We start from the raw sequence: 19,934 nt of genomic DNA, 5'->3' as shown, positions 1-19,934 counted from the left end.
AAAAATGAACTTTTGGGACTGCATCAAGATAAAAAGCTTCTGTACAGCAAAGGAAACAGTCAACAAAACAAAGAGGCAACCCACAGAATGGGAGAAGATATTTGCAAAGGACACTACAGATAAAGGGCTGGTATCCAAGATCTATAAAGAACTTCTCAAACTCAACACCCAAAAAACAAATAATCAAGTCAAAAAGTGGGCAGAAGATATGAAAAGACACTTCTCTGAAGAAGACATACAAATGGCTAACAGACACATGAAAAAATGTTCATCATCATTAGCCATCAGGGAAATTCAAATCAAAACCACAATGAGATACCACCTTACACCAGTTAGAATGGCAAAAATGGACAGGGAAAGAAACACAAATGTTGGAGAGGTTGTGGAGAAAGGGGAATCCTCTTACACTGTTGGTGGGAATGCAAGTTGGTACAGCCACTTTGGAAAACAGTGTGGAGGTGCCTCAAAAATTTAAAAATAGAGCTACCCTATGACCCAGCAATTGCACTCCTGGGTATTTACCCCAAAGACACAGATGTAGTGAAAAGAAGGGCCATATGCACCCCAATGTTCATAGCGGCAATGTCCACAATAGCCAAACTGTGGAAAGAGCCGAGATGCCCTTCAACAGATTAATGGATGAAGAAGATGTGGTTCATATATACAATGGAATATGACTCAGCCATCAGAAAAGATGAATACCCAACTTTTACATCAACATGGATGGGACTGGAGGAGATTATGCTAAGTGAAATAAGTCAAGCAGAGAAAGTCAATTATCATATGGTTTCACTTATTTGTGGAACATAAGGAATAGCATGGAGGACGTTAGGAGAAGGAAGGGAACAATGAGGGGGAGATCAGAGGGAGAGATGAACCATGAGAGACTATGGACTCTGAGAAACAAACAGGGTTTTAGAGGGGAAGGGGGCGGGGGAATTGGTTAGCCCGGTGATGGGTATTAAGGAGGGCACGTACTGCATGGAGCACTGGGTGTTATACAAAAACAATGGATCGTGGATCACCACATCAAAAACCAATGATGTATTGCATGGTGACTAACATAATAAAATTAAAAAAAAAAAAAGTATGACAAAAAAAAGATGATGTGGTATATATATACACAATAGAGTATTACTCAGCCATCAAAAATTGAAATCGTGCCATTTGCAATGATGTGGATGGAACTACAGGGTATTATGCTAAGCAAAATATGTCAGTCCGAGAAAGACAATTATCATATGATCTCACTGGTATGTGGACTTTAAGAAACAAAACAGAGGATCATAGGGGAAGAGAAGAAAAAATAAAACAAGACGAAACGAGAGAGGGAGACAAACCATAAGAGACTCTTAACCTTAGGATACAAACTGAAGTTTGCTGGAGGGGAGAGAAGTTAGCAGGATGGGGTAATTGGGTGATGGACATTGGGGAGGGTATGTGCTGTAATTAGCACTGTGTATTATATAAGACTGATGAATCACAGACCTGTACCCTTGAAACAAATAATACATTATATGTTAAAAAATAAATAAATAAACTATTGGGACTTTTCAAGTTAAAAAGCTTCTGCACAGTGAAGGAAACACATGACAAGACTAAAAGGCAACCTCCAAAATGGGAGAAGGTATTTGCAAATGACATACCTGATAAAGGGGTAGTATCCAAAATCTATAAAGAACTTATCAAACTCAACACCCAAGAAACAAATATCCAGTTAAAAAATGGGCAGCAGATGTGAACAGACATTTTCCCAAAGAAGGTATCCAGATGGCTAACAGGTGCATGAAAAGATGCTCAACATCTCTCACCATAAGGGAAATACAAATCAAAACCATGGTGATATACCATCTCACACCTGTCAGGATGGGTACAATTAACACAAGAAACAACAGACATTGGCGAGGATGTGGAGAAAAAGGAACCCTCTTACACTGTTGGTGGGAATGCAAACTGGTTCAGCCATTCTGGAAAACAGTAGGAAGGTTCTGCAAAAAGTTAAAAAGAGAACTACCCTACCATCCAGCAATTCCACTTGTAGGTATTTACTGAAAGGTTACAAAAATACAGATTCAAAGGTGTACATGCACCCCGATGTTTAAAGCAGCAGTATCAACAACAGCCAAACTATGAGAAGAGTACAAATGCCCACTGACTGATGAATGGATTATGAAGATGTGGTATACACACAGGCACTGCACATGCGCGCGCTTGTGCATGCACACATACACACATACACACACTGGAATATTACTCAGCCATCAAAAATAATGAAATTCTGCCATTTGCAAGGGTGTGGATGGAGGTAGAGAGTATTATGCTAAGCGAAATAAGTCAGTCAGAGAAAGACAAATACCGTATGATTTCACTTGCATGTAGAATTTAAGATAGAAAACAGATGAACATGGGGGGAAAAGTGACAAATCATAAAACAGACTCTTAACTATAGAGAACAGACTGAGAGATGCTGGAGGGGAGGTGGGTGGGGGGATGGGTATTAAGGAGGGCACTTGTGATGAGCACTGGGTGCTATGATGAATCACTAAATTCTATCTCTGAAACTAATATCACACTCTACGTTAAGTGGAATTTAAAAACTTGAAAGTAAAAAAATACATATATAAAAAAGTATAATCAGGAAAGTCATGTTCCCCTTCCTATCTCTTCTACTTCTTTCTATCCCCACTCCACAAGCAGTCAATTTCTTTAGTTTCTAGTTTATGCTTCCTGAGTTTGTTGTTGTTATTTTCTCTTTTGCTAATAGTTCTTTTTATTTGGCACTGATATACAAAAATGAAAGGCTTTAGTATATTTTATGTTAATCAAACTGTTAAACACTGTTCTGAATTGCCTTAGTATAGTAATAATTAATATCCATGATCATACCTCTGAGCCAGTGAAAGACTGTGAATCATCAAATACTAAATTCTTTCCAGCTCAATTTAGGACAATACCATTTTTTGTAATTTTTTATTGAAATATAATTGACATACAATGTTATATTACTTTCAGGTGTATGGACATAGTGATTAGACAATTGTATACATTATTCAGTGCTGGTCACGGTAATGTAGTCACCATCTGTCACCATAAGGCATTATTATAATATTATTGACAGTATTACTTATGCTATACTTTTCATCTCCGTGACTTATTTATTTTGTAAGTGGAAGTCTGTACCTCTTAATTAGAGAACCAACTGGTAGTTGCCAGAGGGAAGGTGGATAAGAGAATGGGCAAAATGAAGTGGATTAAGAGGTACAAACTCTGAGTTTCTTTTTTACAAAAATAAGTAAATATAACATATTACTGTTTTTCCCCATCCTCCTTGCAAATAGCAGCATACAATAGATTGTGAATTGTTCTTTCTTTCATTTAACAATGTATCTGGAACTCATGCCATATAAAACTCCCTTTACTCTTTTTTCTTAACAGCATTTGTCCTTATTTTAAAAATGCTTCATTTTCCATGACCTGTGACGATATTAATTATATAAGTTGCCTTATGCTCTTTGCATTGTCTACATTTTCTACTGAGTTCCTTTTTTTTCTGCTTGTTTAAGAGGTCTTCCTTTATTATGCACTGACAATAATGGAGCATTAGAAAACTGACTGGAAACTCTACATGCATGGGAATGGGATTTTCAACTGTGGGGTTTCACTGAAGGATGATCATATGGATACATGGTCATTTTGCTGGGGTCTCCAAATACAAATATCTTTTTTTTCTGGGGCTACTTGTGTTTTCTGCAGAGAATTCTTCAATTATCTCCTGATGAAGGAAGGAGCAGTGATAGTAGAAATAAATAAATGGTTAGCAAGGTTCTTGGAGTCAGTGGCAGAAGAGGCTCTACTGTCTTCTTTTTTGGTGTGTTTTGATTTCCAGTTAATCTTCCCCATCTTTGTTCATGTGCTTGATAGTTTCCTGTCTAGAGCCTCTTTGACTCCATTTCCTGACAAGTCAACCTACAGCCTCTTGCCAAGGCTGGGGAGCAGTAATCACCAGGTTGTGAGGATAAGGAGGGACCTTGAGAATTCTATTTCTTATGTAGATGTAACATTAATACTACAAGGCACTGCTGATAGAACATATGAGATCACATAAGTTTCACTAGAAAATGAAAGCCTCTGATCTTCATAATCAAGCAAATACAGAATTATCAAATTATAAACATAAAGATATTTTAGATACATGTGCTATAATCATTAATAAATTAGTTCCAATTATAATCCAAACTTCAAGTGGCAATGTTGTGATATAACTGTAGATACTGTCAACCTCATGGCATGAGACAAGAGCGCACAAGCTTGTTCAAGTACTTTTACTATTTTATAAGACTATCTGCATGCCTGCATACAATGGAAAGGTTAGTAAAAAAGCACCAACAGCAGATTTTATTTCAGATTCTGTCTTTTTAATTTTTTTCCTCCAAGTTTTTATTTAAATTCCAGTTAGTTAACACATAGTGTAGTGTTAGTTTCTGGTGTAGAACTCAGTGATTCATCACGTACATACAACACCCAGTGCTTATCACAACAACTGCCCTCTTTTGAACATCAACTGGATAATAAAGTATATTTACAACATTTCATATTTAAGGCATTGTGGTATATAATCATACTGAAAACAATTAGTTTATTTTCTAATGAATGTAAGCACTTATGAAAAAAACAACAAAAAGATCTAGGGTTGCTCAAGTACACACAGGTAAGACTATATAACTATATGTATGTATATAAAATACATATATACAAACACATACACACCACTTTATATGAGGTGTGAAAAATTCTCTCTCAATAACTCAATATAGAAAGCACATGGGAATGCTTTTTCTCTCTCAACATCCAGTATTCAGGCTTTCAAAATGATAAAGAACTGAAGGTTTATTTATTAGAAGGGAAACATAATCATAGAAAAGGCTAAATGGAAGGTGAAAAACTGAACAATATTAGAAATAACCAAGTACTAGGATATGGGAAAATATATCCTTACAAAGAGTGGAGAAAAGGAAAATTATCACAATTTTTAAATCTACCAATCACTATAGTGGTATTCTGAGTTGATCAGAACATTTAGATAGTACACTCTTACAGTAAATCCCTCAGAAGGGATAAAGCAGGCTATCCATTTCCCCAGGAGGAAAAAAATGAAAATAATCACGTTTGCAAGTGACTATTTTACGGTAATTTTCTTTTAGACATCAAGGGTATGTGCAGATATTAGAAAAAATAAAAATAAAAAATACAAAAACAATAATGAACAATGATTCTGTACAAAGCAAAACTGAATGCAAAAAATTATTTTATATATACACTCTCTAAAACCTGATTCTATCATATGAGGCTTTAAGGCTTTCCTGATATAAGTTTGCTTTTAATACTTCAATGAAAAGGGAGTTAATAGTTTATTTCTTCTTGGAAGAAAAATGCCTTTGTTTTCCCATCAAAAGGAAGTAAAAATGAAGTCCTATCAGGATTCAATCTCATTTAAAGAACACAAATTCTGCATTTTTCTTTAGAAACAATATTTAAGTTCTTTGTGTTTGTGACAATTTCCAATGTTCTTCACGTACTAAACTTTTTTCTAATTGAACTGCAACTAAGATACAGTGTTATATTAGTATAAGTTTCAGGTTTAAAATACAATTATTCAACAATTCTATAAATTTCCCAGTGCTCATCAAGTGAAGTGTACTCTTATTCTCCTTTATCTATTTCACCCATCCCCCCACACACCACCCCTCTGACAACCACCAATTTGTTCTCTGTATTTAAAGGGTCTATTTTTTGTGTCCCTTTTTCTTTGTTCGTTTGAATTGTTTCTTAAATTCCACACATGAGTGAAATGGTATGGTATTCATCTTTCTCTGACCGATATCACTTATCATTATACCCTCTAGGTTCATGCATGTTGCTGCAAATGGCAAGATTTCAATTTTTTTATGGCCAGGTAATACTCTTCCTTATCCATTCACCTATGGATGGACACTTGAGATGCTTCCATATCTTGGCTATTGTAAATAATGCTGTAATAAACATAGGGGTGCATATATCTTTGCAAGTTAGCAGTTTCACTTTCTTTGGGTAAATACCCAGTAGTGGAATTACCTATTTTCAAATTTTTGAAGAACCTCCAGTTTGTTTTCCACAGTGGCTGCACCAATTTGCATTCCCAGCAACAGTGCATGAGGGTTCCTTTTTCTCTGTATCATCGTCAACATTTCTTATTTCTTGTGTGTTTGATTTTAGCCATTCTGAAAGGTATAAAGTGATATCTCATTGTGGTTTTAATTCGCATTTCCCTCATGATTACTTATGGTGAGCATCTTTTCATGTGTTTGTTGGCCATCTATATGGCTTCTCTGGAAAAATGTATATTCAAGTCCTCTGCCCATTTTTTTAAATCAGATTATTTGTTTTTTTGGGTGTTGAGTAGTATAAGTTCTTTATATATTTTGGATATTAAGCCCTTATCAAATATATCATTTTACAAATATCTTCTCCCATTCAATAGGTTGCCTTGTAGTTCTGTTGATGGTTTCTGTCATTATGCAAAAGCGTTTCAGTTTGGTGTACTCACAACAGTTTAATTTTGCCTGATTCTCCCTTGCCTGAAAAGACTTACCTAAAAAAAAATGTTTCTACAGCCAATGTCAAAGAAATTATTGCCTATTTTCTTCTAGAATTTTTACAGTTTCAGGTCTCACATTTAGGTCTTTAATCCATTTTAAGTTTATTTTTGTGTATAGTGTAAGAAAGTGATCTGGTTTCATTTGTTTGCATGTAGCTGTTCAGTTTTCCAAGCACCATTTGTTGAAGAGACTCTTTCTTCACTGTATATTCTTGCCTCCTCTGTCATAGATTAACTGACCATACAAGTGTGGGTTCTTTTCTAGACTCTGTATTTTCTTCCAGTGATCTGTCTATTTTTGTGCCAGTACCATACTTACCACAGCTTTATAATATATCTTGAAATCAGGGATTCTGATACATCCTGCTTTGTTCTTCTTTTATGGATTGCTTTGGCTATTTGAGGTCTTTTGTGGTTCCATCCAAATTTTAAAATTATTTGTTACAGTTCTGAGAAACATGTTGTTGGTATTTTGAAAGGGATTACACTGAATCTGTATAGATTGCTTTGGGTAGTATAGACCCTTCACCAATATTAATTCTTCTAATTCATGAACAAGAAATATCTATTTGTGTCATCTTCAATTTCTTTCATCAATATTTTTTAGTTTCCATGGTACAGAACTTTCATCTCCTTAAGTTTATTCCTAAGTATTTTATTAATTTTGGTACAAGTGTAAGCGAGATTGCTTTAATTTCTCTTTCTGCTACTTCATTATCAGTGTGTAGAAATGCAATAGATTTCTGTACATTAATCTTGTAATCTGTGACTTTACTGATTTCTATGAAAAATTTTACTTCTTCCTTATGAATTTGGATGCCTTTTCTTTCTTTTTCTTGTCTCATTTCTGCAGCTAGGATTCCTAGTACTCTATTAAATAAAAGTGAAAGTTGACATTCTTGTCTTGTTCCTGTTAAGAGGAAAAGCTCTGTTTTTCACTGAGTATGATGTGAGCTGTGGGTTTCCATATATGGCCTTTTGATGTTGAGGTATGTTTGCTTTAAACCTACTTTGTTGAAAATTTTTATCATGAATGGATGCTGTACTTTGCAAATGATTCCTGCATCTATTGAGAATAACATATGGTTTTGTTCTTTTCTCTTATTGATATGACCTATTATATTAATTGATTTACAAATATTGAATCACCCTTGCATCCTGGGAATAAATCCCACATGACCGTGGTGAATGATTTTTTTAAATTTATTGTTGGATTCGGTTGGCTAATATTTTGTTGAGGATTTTTGCATCTATATTCATCAGAGATATTGGCCTGTAGTTCGCTTTTTTTGTAATATCTTTACGTAGTTTTGGTATCAGGGTAATGCTGGCCTCACAGAATGAATTTGGAAGCTTTCCTTCCTCATCTATTTATTGGAATAGTTTGAGAAGAATAGGTATTAACTTTTATTTAAATGTTTGGCAGAATTCACCTGTGAAGCCATATGGTCCTGAACTTTTGTTTGTTGGGAGTTTTTTGATTACTGATTCAATATCATTTCTAGTAATTGGTTTGTTCAAATTTTCTATTGTGTCCTGATTCAGTTTTGGAAGGTTATATATTTCTATAATTTATCCATTTCTTTTAGCTGTCCAAATTGTTGGTATACAGTTTTTCATAGTAGTCTCCTATCATCTTTTGTATTTCAGTGTTCTCGGCTGTTATTTCTTCTCTATTTCTGAATTTGAGTCCTCTCTCTCTTGGTAAGTCTGGCTAAAGGTTTATGAATTTTGTTGGTCTTTTCAAATAACCAGCTCCTGGTTTCATTGATCTATTCTATTTTGGTTTTTTTAGTCCCTATTTCATTCATTTTTGCTCTAATCTTTATTTCTTCCTTCTACTGACTTTGGGCTTTTTTGTTGTTGTTGTTCTTTCTTTTCTAGCCCCTTTAGGTGTAAGGTTAGGTTGTTTATTCAAGATTTTTATTTTCACAAGATAGGCCTATATTGGTATAATCTTCATCTAAGAACACTTTTTGCTGCATCTCAATGACTTAGAACCATTGTGTTTTCATTTTCATTTGTCTCCATGTATTTTTTGATTTCTTCTTTGATTCTTTGTTGATCCATTGGTTGTTTAGTAGTATGTTGCTAAGCTTTAAGTGTTTGTGGTTTTTTCCGTATTTTTCTCACAATTGATTTTTAGTTTTATATCTTTTTGTTTGGGAATGATGCTTGATGTGGTTTTATCTTCTTAAATTCAGAGACTTGTTTTGTGCCCTAATATGAGATCTATTCTGGAGAATGCTCTGTGTGCACTTGAAAATAAGTGTATACTGCTGTTTTTTGATAGAATGTTCTGAATATATATGATGTTAATTTCATCTGGTCCAATATGTCATTCAAAGTCACTGTTTCTTTTATTTTTCTGTATAGATGATGTACCCACTAATGTAAGTGGGGTGTTAAAGTCAATTATTATTGTATTAATTTCTTCTTTTATGTCTGTTAACACATGATGTTTTTGGGTGCTCCCATGTTGAGTGCAGAAATATTTACAACTATTATATCTTCTTCCTGGCTTTTCCCCTTTATCATTATGTAGTGTCCTTGTCTCTTGTTACAATATTTGTTTTAAAGTGTGTTTTGTGCAATAGAAGTATTGCTCTCCTGGCTTTCTTTTCACTTCTACTTACATGGTAAATGTTTGTGTCTTTCCTTTCAATCTCCATGTGTCTTTAGGTCTGAACTGAGTCTCATGTAGGTAGCACTTAGATGGCGCTCATATTTTTTATCCATTCAGTCATCCTATGTGTTTTTTTCCTCCTGTGTGTTTTGATTGGAGCATTTAGTCCATTGACAGTCAAAGTAATTAATGATAGGTATGTAGTTATTGCCATTTTGTAACTTGTTTTATGGTTGTTTTTGTAGTTCTTTTCTTTCCTCCCCCCATCTTCCCCTTTCCCTTGTGATTTGATGGCTTTCTTCAGTGTTATGCTTGGATTACGTTCTCTTTACTTTTTGTGTATCTACCACAGGTTTTTGCTTTGTGGTTACCATTAAGTTCATATATAATATTTTATGCATATAACAGTCTATGTTAGGTTGATGGTCAGTTAAGTTTGAAGTCATTTTTAAAGTAGTAAAATTTTACTTCTCCCACATTTTATGTATATCATACTTTACATCCTTTTATTTTATGAATCTCTTGATTACTTTTATAGATATAATTTATTTTGTTTTTCTGCTTTAACCTCCATACTGGTTTTAAAAGTGATTAATACACCATTTTTATTATATGTTTGCATTTACCTGTGAAATTTTTTCCTTTCATAATTTTCTTACTCCTAATTATGGCCTTTTCTTTCCAAAGATTTCCCTATAATTTTTCTTGAAGGCTGGTTTAACGGTGATGAACTCCTTGAACTTTTATTTGCCTGGAAAACCCTTTATCTCTCCTTGTATTCTGAAGATAGCCTTACTGTGTAGAGTATTCTTGGTTACAGGTTATTTTTCTGTTAGTAGTCTGAATATACCATGCCACCCCTGTCTGGCCTACGAAGTTTCTGCTGAAAAATCAGGTGAAAGCCTTAAGGGGTTTTCCTTGTATATAACTGTTTTCTTTTCTCTTGATGCTTTTAACATTCTCTCTTTATCACTACTTTTTGCCATTTAGTTATTATGTGTCTTGGTGTGGACCTCTTTGGGTTGATTTTGTTGTGAGTTCTGTATGCCTCCAGAATCTGGATGTCTGTTTCCTTCCCCAGGTTAGGGAAGTTTTCAGCTATTATTTCTTCAAACAATTTTTCTGCACCCTTCTCTCTCCTCCTGGGATTGCTATAATGTGAATGTTATAATCCTTAATGATGTTCCTGGGTTCCCTTAATCTATTCTCTTTTATTATTCTTTTTTCTTTTTGCTGTTCAGCTTGATTCTTTTCATTACTCTGTCTTCTAGCTCACTGATCCATTCTTCTGTGTCCTCTAATCTGCCATTGATTCCCTCTAGTGTAGTTTTTTTTTTAAAGATTTTATTTCTTTATTTGACAGAGAGAGAGAGAGAGAGAGAGAGCGCAATCAGGGAGAGCAGCAGAGGGAGAGGGAGAAGCAGGCTCTTCACTGAGCAGGAAGCCCAATGCGGGCCTCGATCCCAGGGATCATGACCTGAGCTGAAGGCAGATGCTTAACTGACTGAGCCACCCAGGTGCCCCCCACCTAGTGTATTTTTAATTTCAGTCATTAAGTTCTTCATCTCTCATTGCTTCTTTTTTATATTTTCTATCTCTTTATTAAAGGTTCATTGAAATTCTCCACTCTTCTGTCTAGTCCAGTGAGTATCTTTATGACCATTAATTTGAATTCTTTATCAGGCATATTGTTTATCTCTGTTTCAATTAGTTCTGTTGCTTTACTTTTGTCCCATTCTCTCATCTGGGACATATTCATCTGTCTCCTAATTTTGCCTCTTTGTGTTTGTTTCTATGTATTAGGAAATTCTGCTAAGTCTCCTGATCTTGAAAGTAGTGGCCTTATGAAGAAGAGGTCTGTGGTGTCCTGTAGCATAATGTCCACTGTTCACCAGAACCAGGAGCTTCAGGTGTATCATCTAGTGAGTTGTGTGTACCCTACTGCTGCGGCTAAGCTGTCATGCCTTCAGTCATTAGATGCAATGGTCCACTTTTCATGTTCTGGGTGTACCAGGCAGGGTTTGGTCCCTGTGCTGTTAAGGGAAGAGTCTGGGGCCACTGTGGGCTTGTAATTCAGTAGTGTGAGCAGCCAGACCAGATGCCTGTTCTCAGCCCCTCTGCCTGGGCTGCAGTCATATCAAACTGCGGGGTGCTCTCCCTCTGTTGCCCCCTGAGAGGCTTTCATTGGTGGGCGGGGCCTGTAGTCAAACCAGACGCCTGGCCCCAGTCCATGTGTTAGGGCTGCAGTAGCATCAACCTTCAGGGTGCTCTTCTTGCCTTTTCCTGACAGGCTTTTGATGGTGGGTGGGGCCAACAGTCAGACCAGATGCCTGCCCAGTCTGTCTGCTGTTGCCGCAGTTGCACTGCTGTATGTGGTTATCTTCTCCTCTCCTGTCTCCCCAGGACAGGAGTCACTTTGGAGTGGTGCAGGTCCCTGCCAGGGCTGCTTGCAGTATGTGTCTTGGCAGGAACTGCTTTGGAGGGATGCTTGCTAAGTGGGGCAGATCCCCAGAATGCAGGATGTGGTGTACATTGTGTTGGCAAGATAGGTGGAAGAGTGTTCCTGCTGATTCCTGCAACTGTCTAGCTATCTAGGCTGGGGGTAGGGGCAGAGAAATGGATGCCCACTAGCTCTTCTGTTCTTAGAGAAATCTCCTAAAGATCTCTGCCCCTCCAGCACACATTCTGAGATTAGTAAATAAATGTCCTTCATGTGTACATCAGGCACTTTTCAAACTGCTGCTTCTATGCTATCTTGGTAGGTTTTTTTTTTTGGTTTTGCTGGCTCTTTAAGGCCAAGCCTCAGTTTCCAATTCCCCTGTGGGCCTCCCACAGCTAAGCCAGATGATTTTTAAAGCACCTGGCATTATGTTCCACTGACTGTAAAAACTCAGAAAGTTAAGCCCCATAATTTCTTAAAGCCTAGTATTTTGGGGACCTGTCTTTCCAGTGTAGTTTCCCCTCCTGCCTAAGGTGCCTGGTGTGGGATCTGCTCCTCTCCCTTTTCCATGCTTATGGTGTTCCTTCCATTCATGGTTAATCTCAGTGGGATTTTGGTTCCAGACTGTGTCTGCCCCTCCTACCCTTTTCAATGTGGCCTCCCGTCTGCAGTCAACTACAAAGTCTGTTCTGCCAGGGTGTTCTTGTGTTATTTGCACTGATGTGATTATCTAGACGTGTCTGTGGGACAGGTGAGCTCAGGATCCTCCTATTCTGTCATATTCCTCAAAATCCCCCACATACTAAACTTTAAAGTTAAATCTCTTACCTGGTCCAAGACAATGATTTCATCTGCATCAACCACTGTTGATAATCTGTGTGCAATGAAAATAGAAGTTCTGTGTTTGACTGCATCCTTCATTGCACGAAGAATAGTCTGCAAGTTTGACAAGAAAAGTAGGAAAAAAGATTAGGTAAATGCAAATTAAAATAATCATATATTTCTTAAAGGAACATATAAAATGCCAATGAATTTTTTATTTTTTTATTATTTTTTCAAGATTTTATTTATTTATTTGACAGCGAGACAGCGAGAGAGGGAACACAAGCAGGAGGCATGGGAGAGGAAGAAGCAGGCTTCCCGCGGAGCAGGGAGCCTGATGTGGGGCTCAATCCCAGGACCCCAGGATCATGACCTGAGCCAGAGGCAGATAAGCTTAACGGCTGAGCCACCCAGGTGCCCCTGAATTTTTTATTATATAAACTTTATATCACAAGCATATTCCACCTAATCTAGTAATTACTAAGAGGAGAAAACTGATCAAAAAGGGAAGGCAAATATGACATTATCATGGAAAAAATTATCTTTTAGATAGGCAACATTTCTTTAAATTAGAAAGACTCAGAGAAGGTGGATATTTCTATACTTAAAAATAAACAAATAAACAATAATGATGAATCCAGTGATATCAGGAACATAGCTGGGTATGATGTTTATCTGGCCAACGAGAACAAAAATAAAATGAGATAGGACTCAAGTGATAGGATGTAGAAAATTTCAAATCAATAGAAAGATAGGAGATTCAAAGGGTACAAGAACATTTGCTTTTCATTAGTTCAAACTCAGAGGACAGAAAGGGCAACAAAGACAACTGTGTATGGTAACTTGAGCAAACTTCCTTTTCAAAAGTATTCTTCTTTATCCATCATCAACTGATGGACAGCTGGGCTACTTCCATATCTTGGCTATTGTAAATAATGTTGCTATACACATAGGAGTGCATGTATTACTTTGAATTGGTGTTTCTGTATTTTTTGGGTAAATACCCAGTAGCACAATCACTGGATCGTACAGTAGTTCTATTTTTAACTTTCTGAAGAACCTCCATTCTGTTCCCCAAAGTGGCTACACCAGTTTGCATTCCCATCAACAGGGCACCAATGTTCCTTTTTCTCTACAACCTCGCCAACACCTGTTGTTTCTTGTGTTTTTGATTTTAGCCATTCTGACAGGTATGAGGTGAGATCTCGTAGTTCTGAATTGCATTTCCCTGATGATAAGTGATGTTGAGCATCTTTTCATGTGTCTGTTTGCCATTTGGATGTATTCTTTGGAGAAATGTTGTTTATGTCTTCTGCCCATTTTAAAAATTTATTAGAAAGTTTTTATTTAAATATACAATGAAAAATAATTCAGCCATAAAAATAAAAAAAGAATGAAATCCTGCCATTTGCAATGACATGCATGGAGGTAGAGAGTATAATGCTAAGTGAAATATGTTAGTCAGAAAAAAAAAAAATACCATACAATTTCACTCATAAGAATAATTTAAGAAACAAAACAAACAAGCAAAGGAAAAAAGAGAAAAAAAATGAGACCGAGACAAATCAAGAAACAGACTCTTAAGTATAGAAAAGAAACGAATGGTTACCAGAGGAGAGATGGGTAGGAGGACAGATGAAATAGGTAATGGGAATTAAGGAGTACAATTGTTGTGATAAGCACTGAATAATGTATGAAATTGTTGAGTCACTATATTGTACACCTGAAACTAATATAACACTCTATGTTAACTATACTGGAACTAAAATAAAATTAAAAAAGAACAAAAACCCTTATATCATAATGAACTAAAAAAAAAGAAAAACAGCAAGAGGATGGAAATGGTTACACAGAGAGCAAAGCTGTCATTTTAGAAGACAGTGTAATAAAGCTGAGAATGAAATGTCTAGCTCCATTTCCCCTTGCCCCAGAAGCAAGGACAGCTTCCTCCCAATACCTCTGGCCTTTCCTGAACACAAGCATTCTATGCAGGGCACATTGAAATGGTGTGGGACTATCTTTGTCAAAATAATTCTGAAGAGTAAGATTTTAGAATGCTTTTTTTCCTCCAAAATATCCAAGATCCGGAAGAAATAGGCCAACCTCCCCAGTTATAAACAGAGGGAATGACTCTGAGACACCGGCCCTGAATAGCCAACTGAATAAAGAGCAAAAGGAAGGAAATGGGGGGAAAATATTCTGACTTCTTAATTCTGGAAAACACTTTTTATTACAGTATAATTAACAGTGTTATATTAATTTCAGGTGTACAGTATAATGATTCAATAATTTTATACATTACTCAGTGCTCATCATGATCAGTGTACTCTTAATCCCCTTTATTTCACCCATCCTCCCACCAACCTCACCTTTGACAACCACCAATTTGTTCTCTGTATTTAAGAATCTGTTTGGAAAACACATTTTTATTTACTGCCTTTAAAGTGTAAGAGAGTTGTATATATATTCAGCTATACTTAGAAACCTGGGTCTAAGTATAGCTAGCAGGATGGAAATAGCAATGTGTGGTTGGGCATATGCCCAATGGCTCCCTACAGATATTTCTAAACATTGCATTTATTAAAGGAATAAAATTATCAAGAGTAGATGGCTACCCAAGAAGGGAAGACCTTATATTTTACTAAGGCAGACGGAAAATCAAATGCAGGGCCAATTCTAAGAAAAACTGTGATGTTTGTGGGGACTCATCTTCCTTATTCTCAAGAACTTAAGCTCTGACATCCTACTAAGTGCTATGGAACTTTTAAAAAGGCCCATTAAAATTTACCAAATATTCTGGTAACTGATTCCCTTGGGAGGTTCTCTACTAGCTCTTAATGGGTTATGCTCTGTGATATAATAAAGCTACATGACTCAAATAATGACTGTTAGGACTTTTAATTTGTGGTAAACATGGATAATACATTTGTAAGTATAAAGTTCTTGTAAGCAGATTCCTACTCTGCCTATGAATAGGAAAGGGAGAGAGAGGGGGAAGGGACAGAAGGAGAAGGAGAGGGAGAGAAAGAATCTTAAGCAGGCTCCACGCCCATTGCAGAGCCCTATCCTGGACTCCATCTCACAACCCTGAGATCATGACCTGAGCCTAAATCAAGAGTCAGACGCTTAACTGACTGTCACCCAGGCGCCCCAGGGTTCCCTTTAAATATAACAAATCCTTATGCTAAACAAGTCACTTAGATATTAAACTGTTTTAAACATATGGCAGATTGAATAATATGACCTGAAACTTAATGACATATGCAAATATAATGCCATACATGCTGCAAAGCTGAAATTAAGCCTATCCTTCAACACTGGGTTTTTCCTATATATTTGAGTAAAATGTAGATGAATGGAGGTAACTGACAGATAGTATCTGCCTATCTTCAGTTCTAGATTAAGGGAATCCATTCATGAAATTATCATTATTGTTAAGACTTTTATATTTAATGCAAAGATGTTGTTATGAAGTCTGATGTAGTTGCTGAGTTGTACCACAACATCAAGTGTTACAACTTCTTGGTGCTGCACAGTATTTTTTGTGAAATGAATATAAATTTATACCAGCACCACAGGCTGTGTGTGCCTGACTTGTACTTTAGTGAGTTGGTCCATGATAAGTGAAAGGATTTCTGGTGTGTACTGTGTCACAATCACTTACATGACCTATTTTCATGAGTGTTAAGTAGCAATAGCAGAAAAACTAAAACATTCTTCCTTTATCAGCAGATTAGGCAATTCTTACAAGCTTTGCAAGATGTAAGGATAACACAATAGTCACAAGGTTCCAAAAGGAGACACTTTTGCAAATGGACTTAGCAATGTGATAGTTCAATGCAACCTGGCATTCTTGTTATCAACACTTGCTATATGGGGACAAAGGGCCAGGTATATTGCCCTACAGTATCTCCTAGAGTTCATTCAAAATAGAAAAAAATGTAGCCATTTTACTGAAACTTTCAAGGAGAAAAGTTAAGCATTGAGAATTGAGTTCTGCATTTTCATCATCATTTACCTCTTCAGTAATTGAATCTAATGATGAAGTGGCTTCATCATAGAGAATGACTGCGGGATCCTTCAAAATGGCTCTTGCAATTGCTACTCTTTGCTTTTCTCCTCCTGGTAAAGAAAAATTTAGTTTAAGGAAATATAATACAAAGACATATTTTATGTTTCTAGTATTTCCACTGATCATAACCATGAAGCAATGCCTTCAACATGTACTTCTACTCTGACCACTGTTCAGCTTACTCAGAAGAGTATAAGTTCATATATGATATCCTTTGACAAACTATATACCCTGGAACATAAATATAACTCTGGATTCTGACTTTGTGGCAGGCGAAGAAAACAAGGAGGAGCGGTAACAGCTTCGATTCCACAATTATTCCTCTCACTGAGAATATGCTCATTACATGTGTTACTTTATATTACTTCCCAATGGACAGCAACCAAAGATAGAAAAATTTCAATATTAGAGAATCAACAAAGCTAAAACCAAATTCAGTAACTGAAACCTGGCAATTTGAAAACATGAAACTATGAATATCTATATTTATTTCTTAACAAAAATGTATCTATCATTCAGCCAGTATTCTTCTCAAGGATTCTTTTGACAGATATTATTTTCACAGCACTCTTCAAAGTTAAAGGTGTACACTAGATACCTCTAATTTCACTTTAGTTATTTGCTTTGGGTCTCTAGAACAGCAGAATTTTAAAACAGAAAGGAAACAGAGGCCCAGAAAGGTTTAGTGATTTGCCCAAGATCACAGAGCAACTTCCAGTGGAATCTGGACTAGACCTGACTCCCAGTTCAATGCTCTTCCTATCATAATATGCAAGCCCGTATTTGTTCCTAAATATACTCTACTGAAAATAAACCAATCTTCCTTTCCTCACTGGGATGCTTAAAGGTCTAAGGTCATCAATCTTAAATAGAACTATAGCTGGAAGTATAGAGGATGATGGTTTGCTGAATATGTCCCCTTTGGCTTCTTTTCTTTTTCCATTATCCATTAATTTATCAATGTCTGAAAAACTTGTATTTTTCAGTTTCAGTAACCCCTTCAGGAAAAAAGCTCCACCTATTTATTATCTGGTACACCAAATATTGTTTGTTTTATTTTTTTCTGCATAATTTTCAACTTGTAAAGACGGCTCTATATATCTAATATTAGTAAGTTTATATTTATACTATCCACATTCTTTCCCATTTAATAAGATCAAAATTCTCCCACCAAAGCAGGCATCATGCCAGAACTATCTCCTTATCTATCTAGCAACTCAGTGGCAGAAACCTCCTAAAAGATGTAGTAGATACTCAGAGGAAGGACTAGTTTAGACATGCCTCTCAAATTTCAAGTGGAAACCAACCCAGTTTCAATTCTATTCAATAGAATTTTGGAACTGGAGAAGAAACATTTGTTTGTTCCCTACCATAAATATTAGCATAGATACTAAATAATACAATGCTCATTTGAAAAGGTCTAGCTGTAGGGCAATGGATATTAGGCAAGAATAAAATTTCTTATTTCTACTCCCAAAGGCATGCAGAGAGGAAAAAAAAAACGATGGGAAAATGGCATGTGGCATAGCTATCTGAGGCAGTCTTATGTTGAGAGGCCTAGTTTATATTATGTGAAAACTTGGAGATATTTAGAATTAGCCAACTGGACAAATCATCCAGGGGTGGTCTAGTTAGCTGGGCACTACTCCTGTTAACAGCAATGGTGAAGTACAAACGGGAACTGGAATGATGCAAGAATCTTATACTACCAGGTGTTAATCAAAAAACTACTACAAACCAACCTAACTTGAAAATGATCTTTGCTTAACATTTTCTAAACCTAAATCAAAACTTTCTAATGGACTGCAAATTCCTTGATGGCAAATCCATTTATGCTTCATCTTTTTAACTCTCAAATCATTTAGCATGTTAGCCTGTACACAGTATGTACCTAATCAATGTTGTGAATAAATGAAGCCAGTTTGTAATGAAAAGGAATGGGGATTCATTAAAATTCATGCAGAGTATTCTTTATTCTCTTTTTGCCTCACCTTGATCCCTAATTTATATATTTCCTCCCTAAATTAAACTAGAATAAAGAATAAATGTAAAGGATATAGTGTGTTTATATGAGTTACATTAATACTTTCAGGCATAGATATCATGCTTTTGGAATTCAAATAATTTTGGGTGAAAAACCATTTTTATGTATCCCCCAAAAGTTCAGTCATTGTAGGATAATTATTAAACCTAGCAATCTCATAATTAAACACTTAAATAGAAATGTACAAGCCCCAAAATTTATTTGACCACTGAACCAACAAGGACATGAAAATGAAACTGGCTGTAATGAAAGTATAGCAGTTAAGTACATCAAGTATAAGGAAGTCTAAAGTATTGAAAACATCCCATAATGATCTAGGAAATTATGATGAGATACACTATTTACTATCAAATTACTTTTCCCTACTCTTACTACTTTCTCAGGTAAATAATGATGTTGGCTTTCCTTTAATATTAAAATTATGGTTAGTTAACGCTGACCTGAGCATGTATTAGCAATTTAATTTTAAGCATTTCCAGTTTGCGGCTGCAAGTGCAAAAAAAAAGAGACCTTCATGACTTGAGAACAGTTATTGCCAACATGATGAATTATTTAGTGATGGCTGAGACTGGGACCTTTTTGAAAGTGACTAGACGAGCACTAGGTGTGTACTCTGTCATTACATTTTCTAGAAAATGGCTCTGACAAATTAAAGTTTGAAGGGAGTACACAAGTGGGAGCAGATCTAAAATCTCTGATTACCTGAAAGTTTGAGTCCTCGTTCCCCTACTTGTGTGTCATATCCATGTGGCATTCGGAGAATTGCATCATGGAGTCCAGCTAATTTTGCCACTGCATACACCTCCTCAGGTGAAGCATGGATGTTTCCATATAAGAGGTTGTAGTAAATGGTATTATGGAAGAGGACAGCATCCTGGAGAAGATTTATATATATGTACATATATATGTATGTTCATTACAAAAAGTTCAAACAACTTAGTAAAGGCATAAAGAATAAAACATGGTAACTCCTTTATCACCCCCCTCATCCCTGCAATCCCATTTCCCTTCCGAGCTTTAATCACCATGAACAATTGTTGATTATCGGTCCAGACTTTTCTTGATGCATCTATATGCCATATACTTTTTTCTTCAACACAGTGGGATCATACTATACATAGATATTATTTTTATAAATCGCTTTTTTCACTTAACATACGCTGGAAACTGCTCACGTCAGTAACAGAATCCTACCTCACTTTTTTAAAGATTTTATTTATTCATTTGAGAGAGAGAGAGAGCGAGCACAAGCAGGGGGAGAGGCAGAGGGAGAGGGAGAAGCAGACCCCCTGTTGA

General features: G+C 36.1%; 1 protein-coding gene across 6 annotated transcripts in view; it reads right to left on the bottom strand.

Annotated features, from left to right (window-relative positions):
• ABCB7 (ATP binding cassette subfamily B member 7) overlaps positions 1 to 19,934 on the bottom strand; it is a 163,981-nt gene that overhangs the window by 14,841 nt on the left and 129,206 nt on the right. For 5 of the 6 annotated variants that reach the window (XM_078064778.1, XM_078064779.1, XM_078064780.1 and 2 more), the window contains 3 exons: positions 19,341 to 19,512; positions 16,541 to 16,644; positions 12,529 to 12,636 (listed from right to left, as the gene is read on the bottom strand). In XM_078064778.1, coding sequence (XP_077920904.1) covers positions 12,529 to 12,636; positions 16,541 to 16,644; positions 19,341 to 19,512 — 384 coding nt within the window. Of the gene's footprint in view, positions 1 to 6,111; positions 6,258 to 12,528; positions 12,637 to 16,540; positions 16,645 to 19,340; positions 19,513 to 19,934 lie in introns of all 6 variants that reach the window. The other variant, XR_013444700.1, reaches the window with a different exon arrangement.

This window comes from Halichoerus grypus, chromosome X (assembly GCF_964656455.1).
Source record: "Halichoerus grypus chromosome X, mHalGry1.hap1.1, whole genome shotgun sequence".
Classification (NCBI taxonomy): domain Eukaryota; kingdom Metazoa; phylum Chordata; class Mammalia; order Carnivora; family Phocidae; genus Halichoerus; species Halichoerus grypus.
The sequence above is the reverse complement of the archived record's forward strand: the minus strand, read 5'-3'. Positions and strand labels throughout refer to the sequence as shown.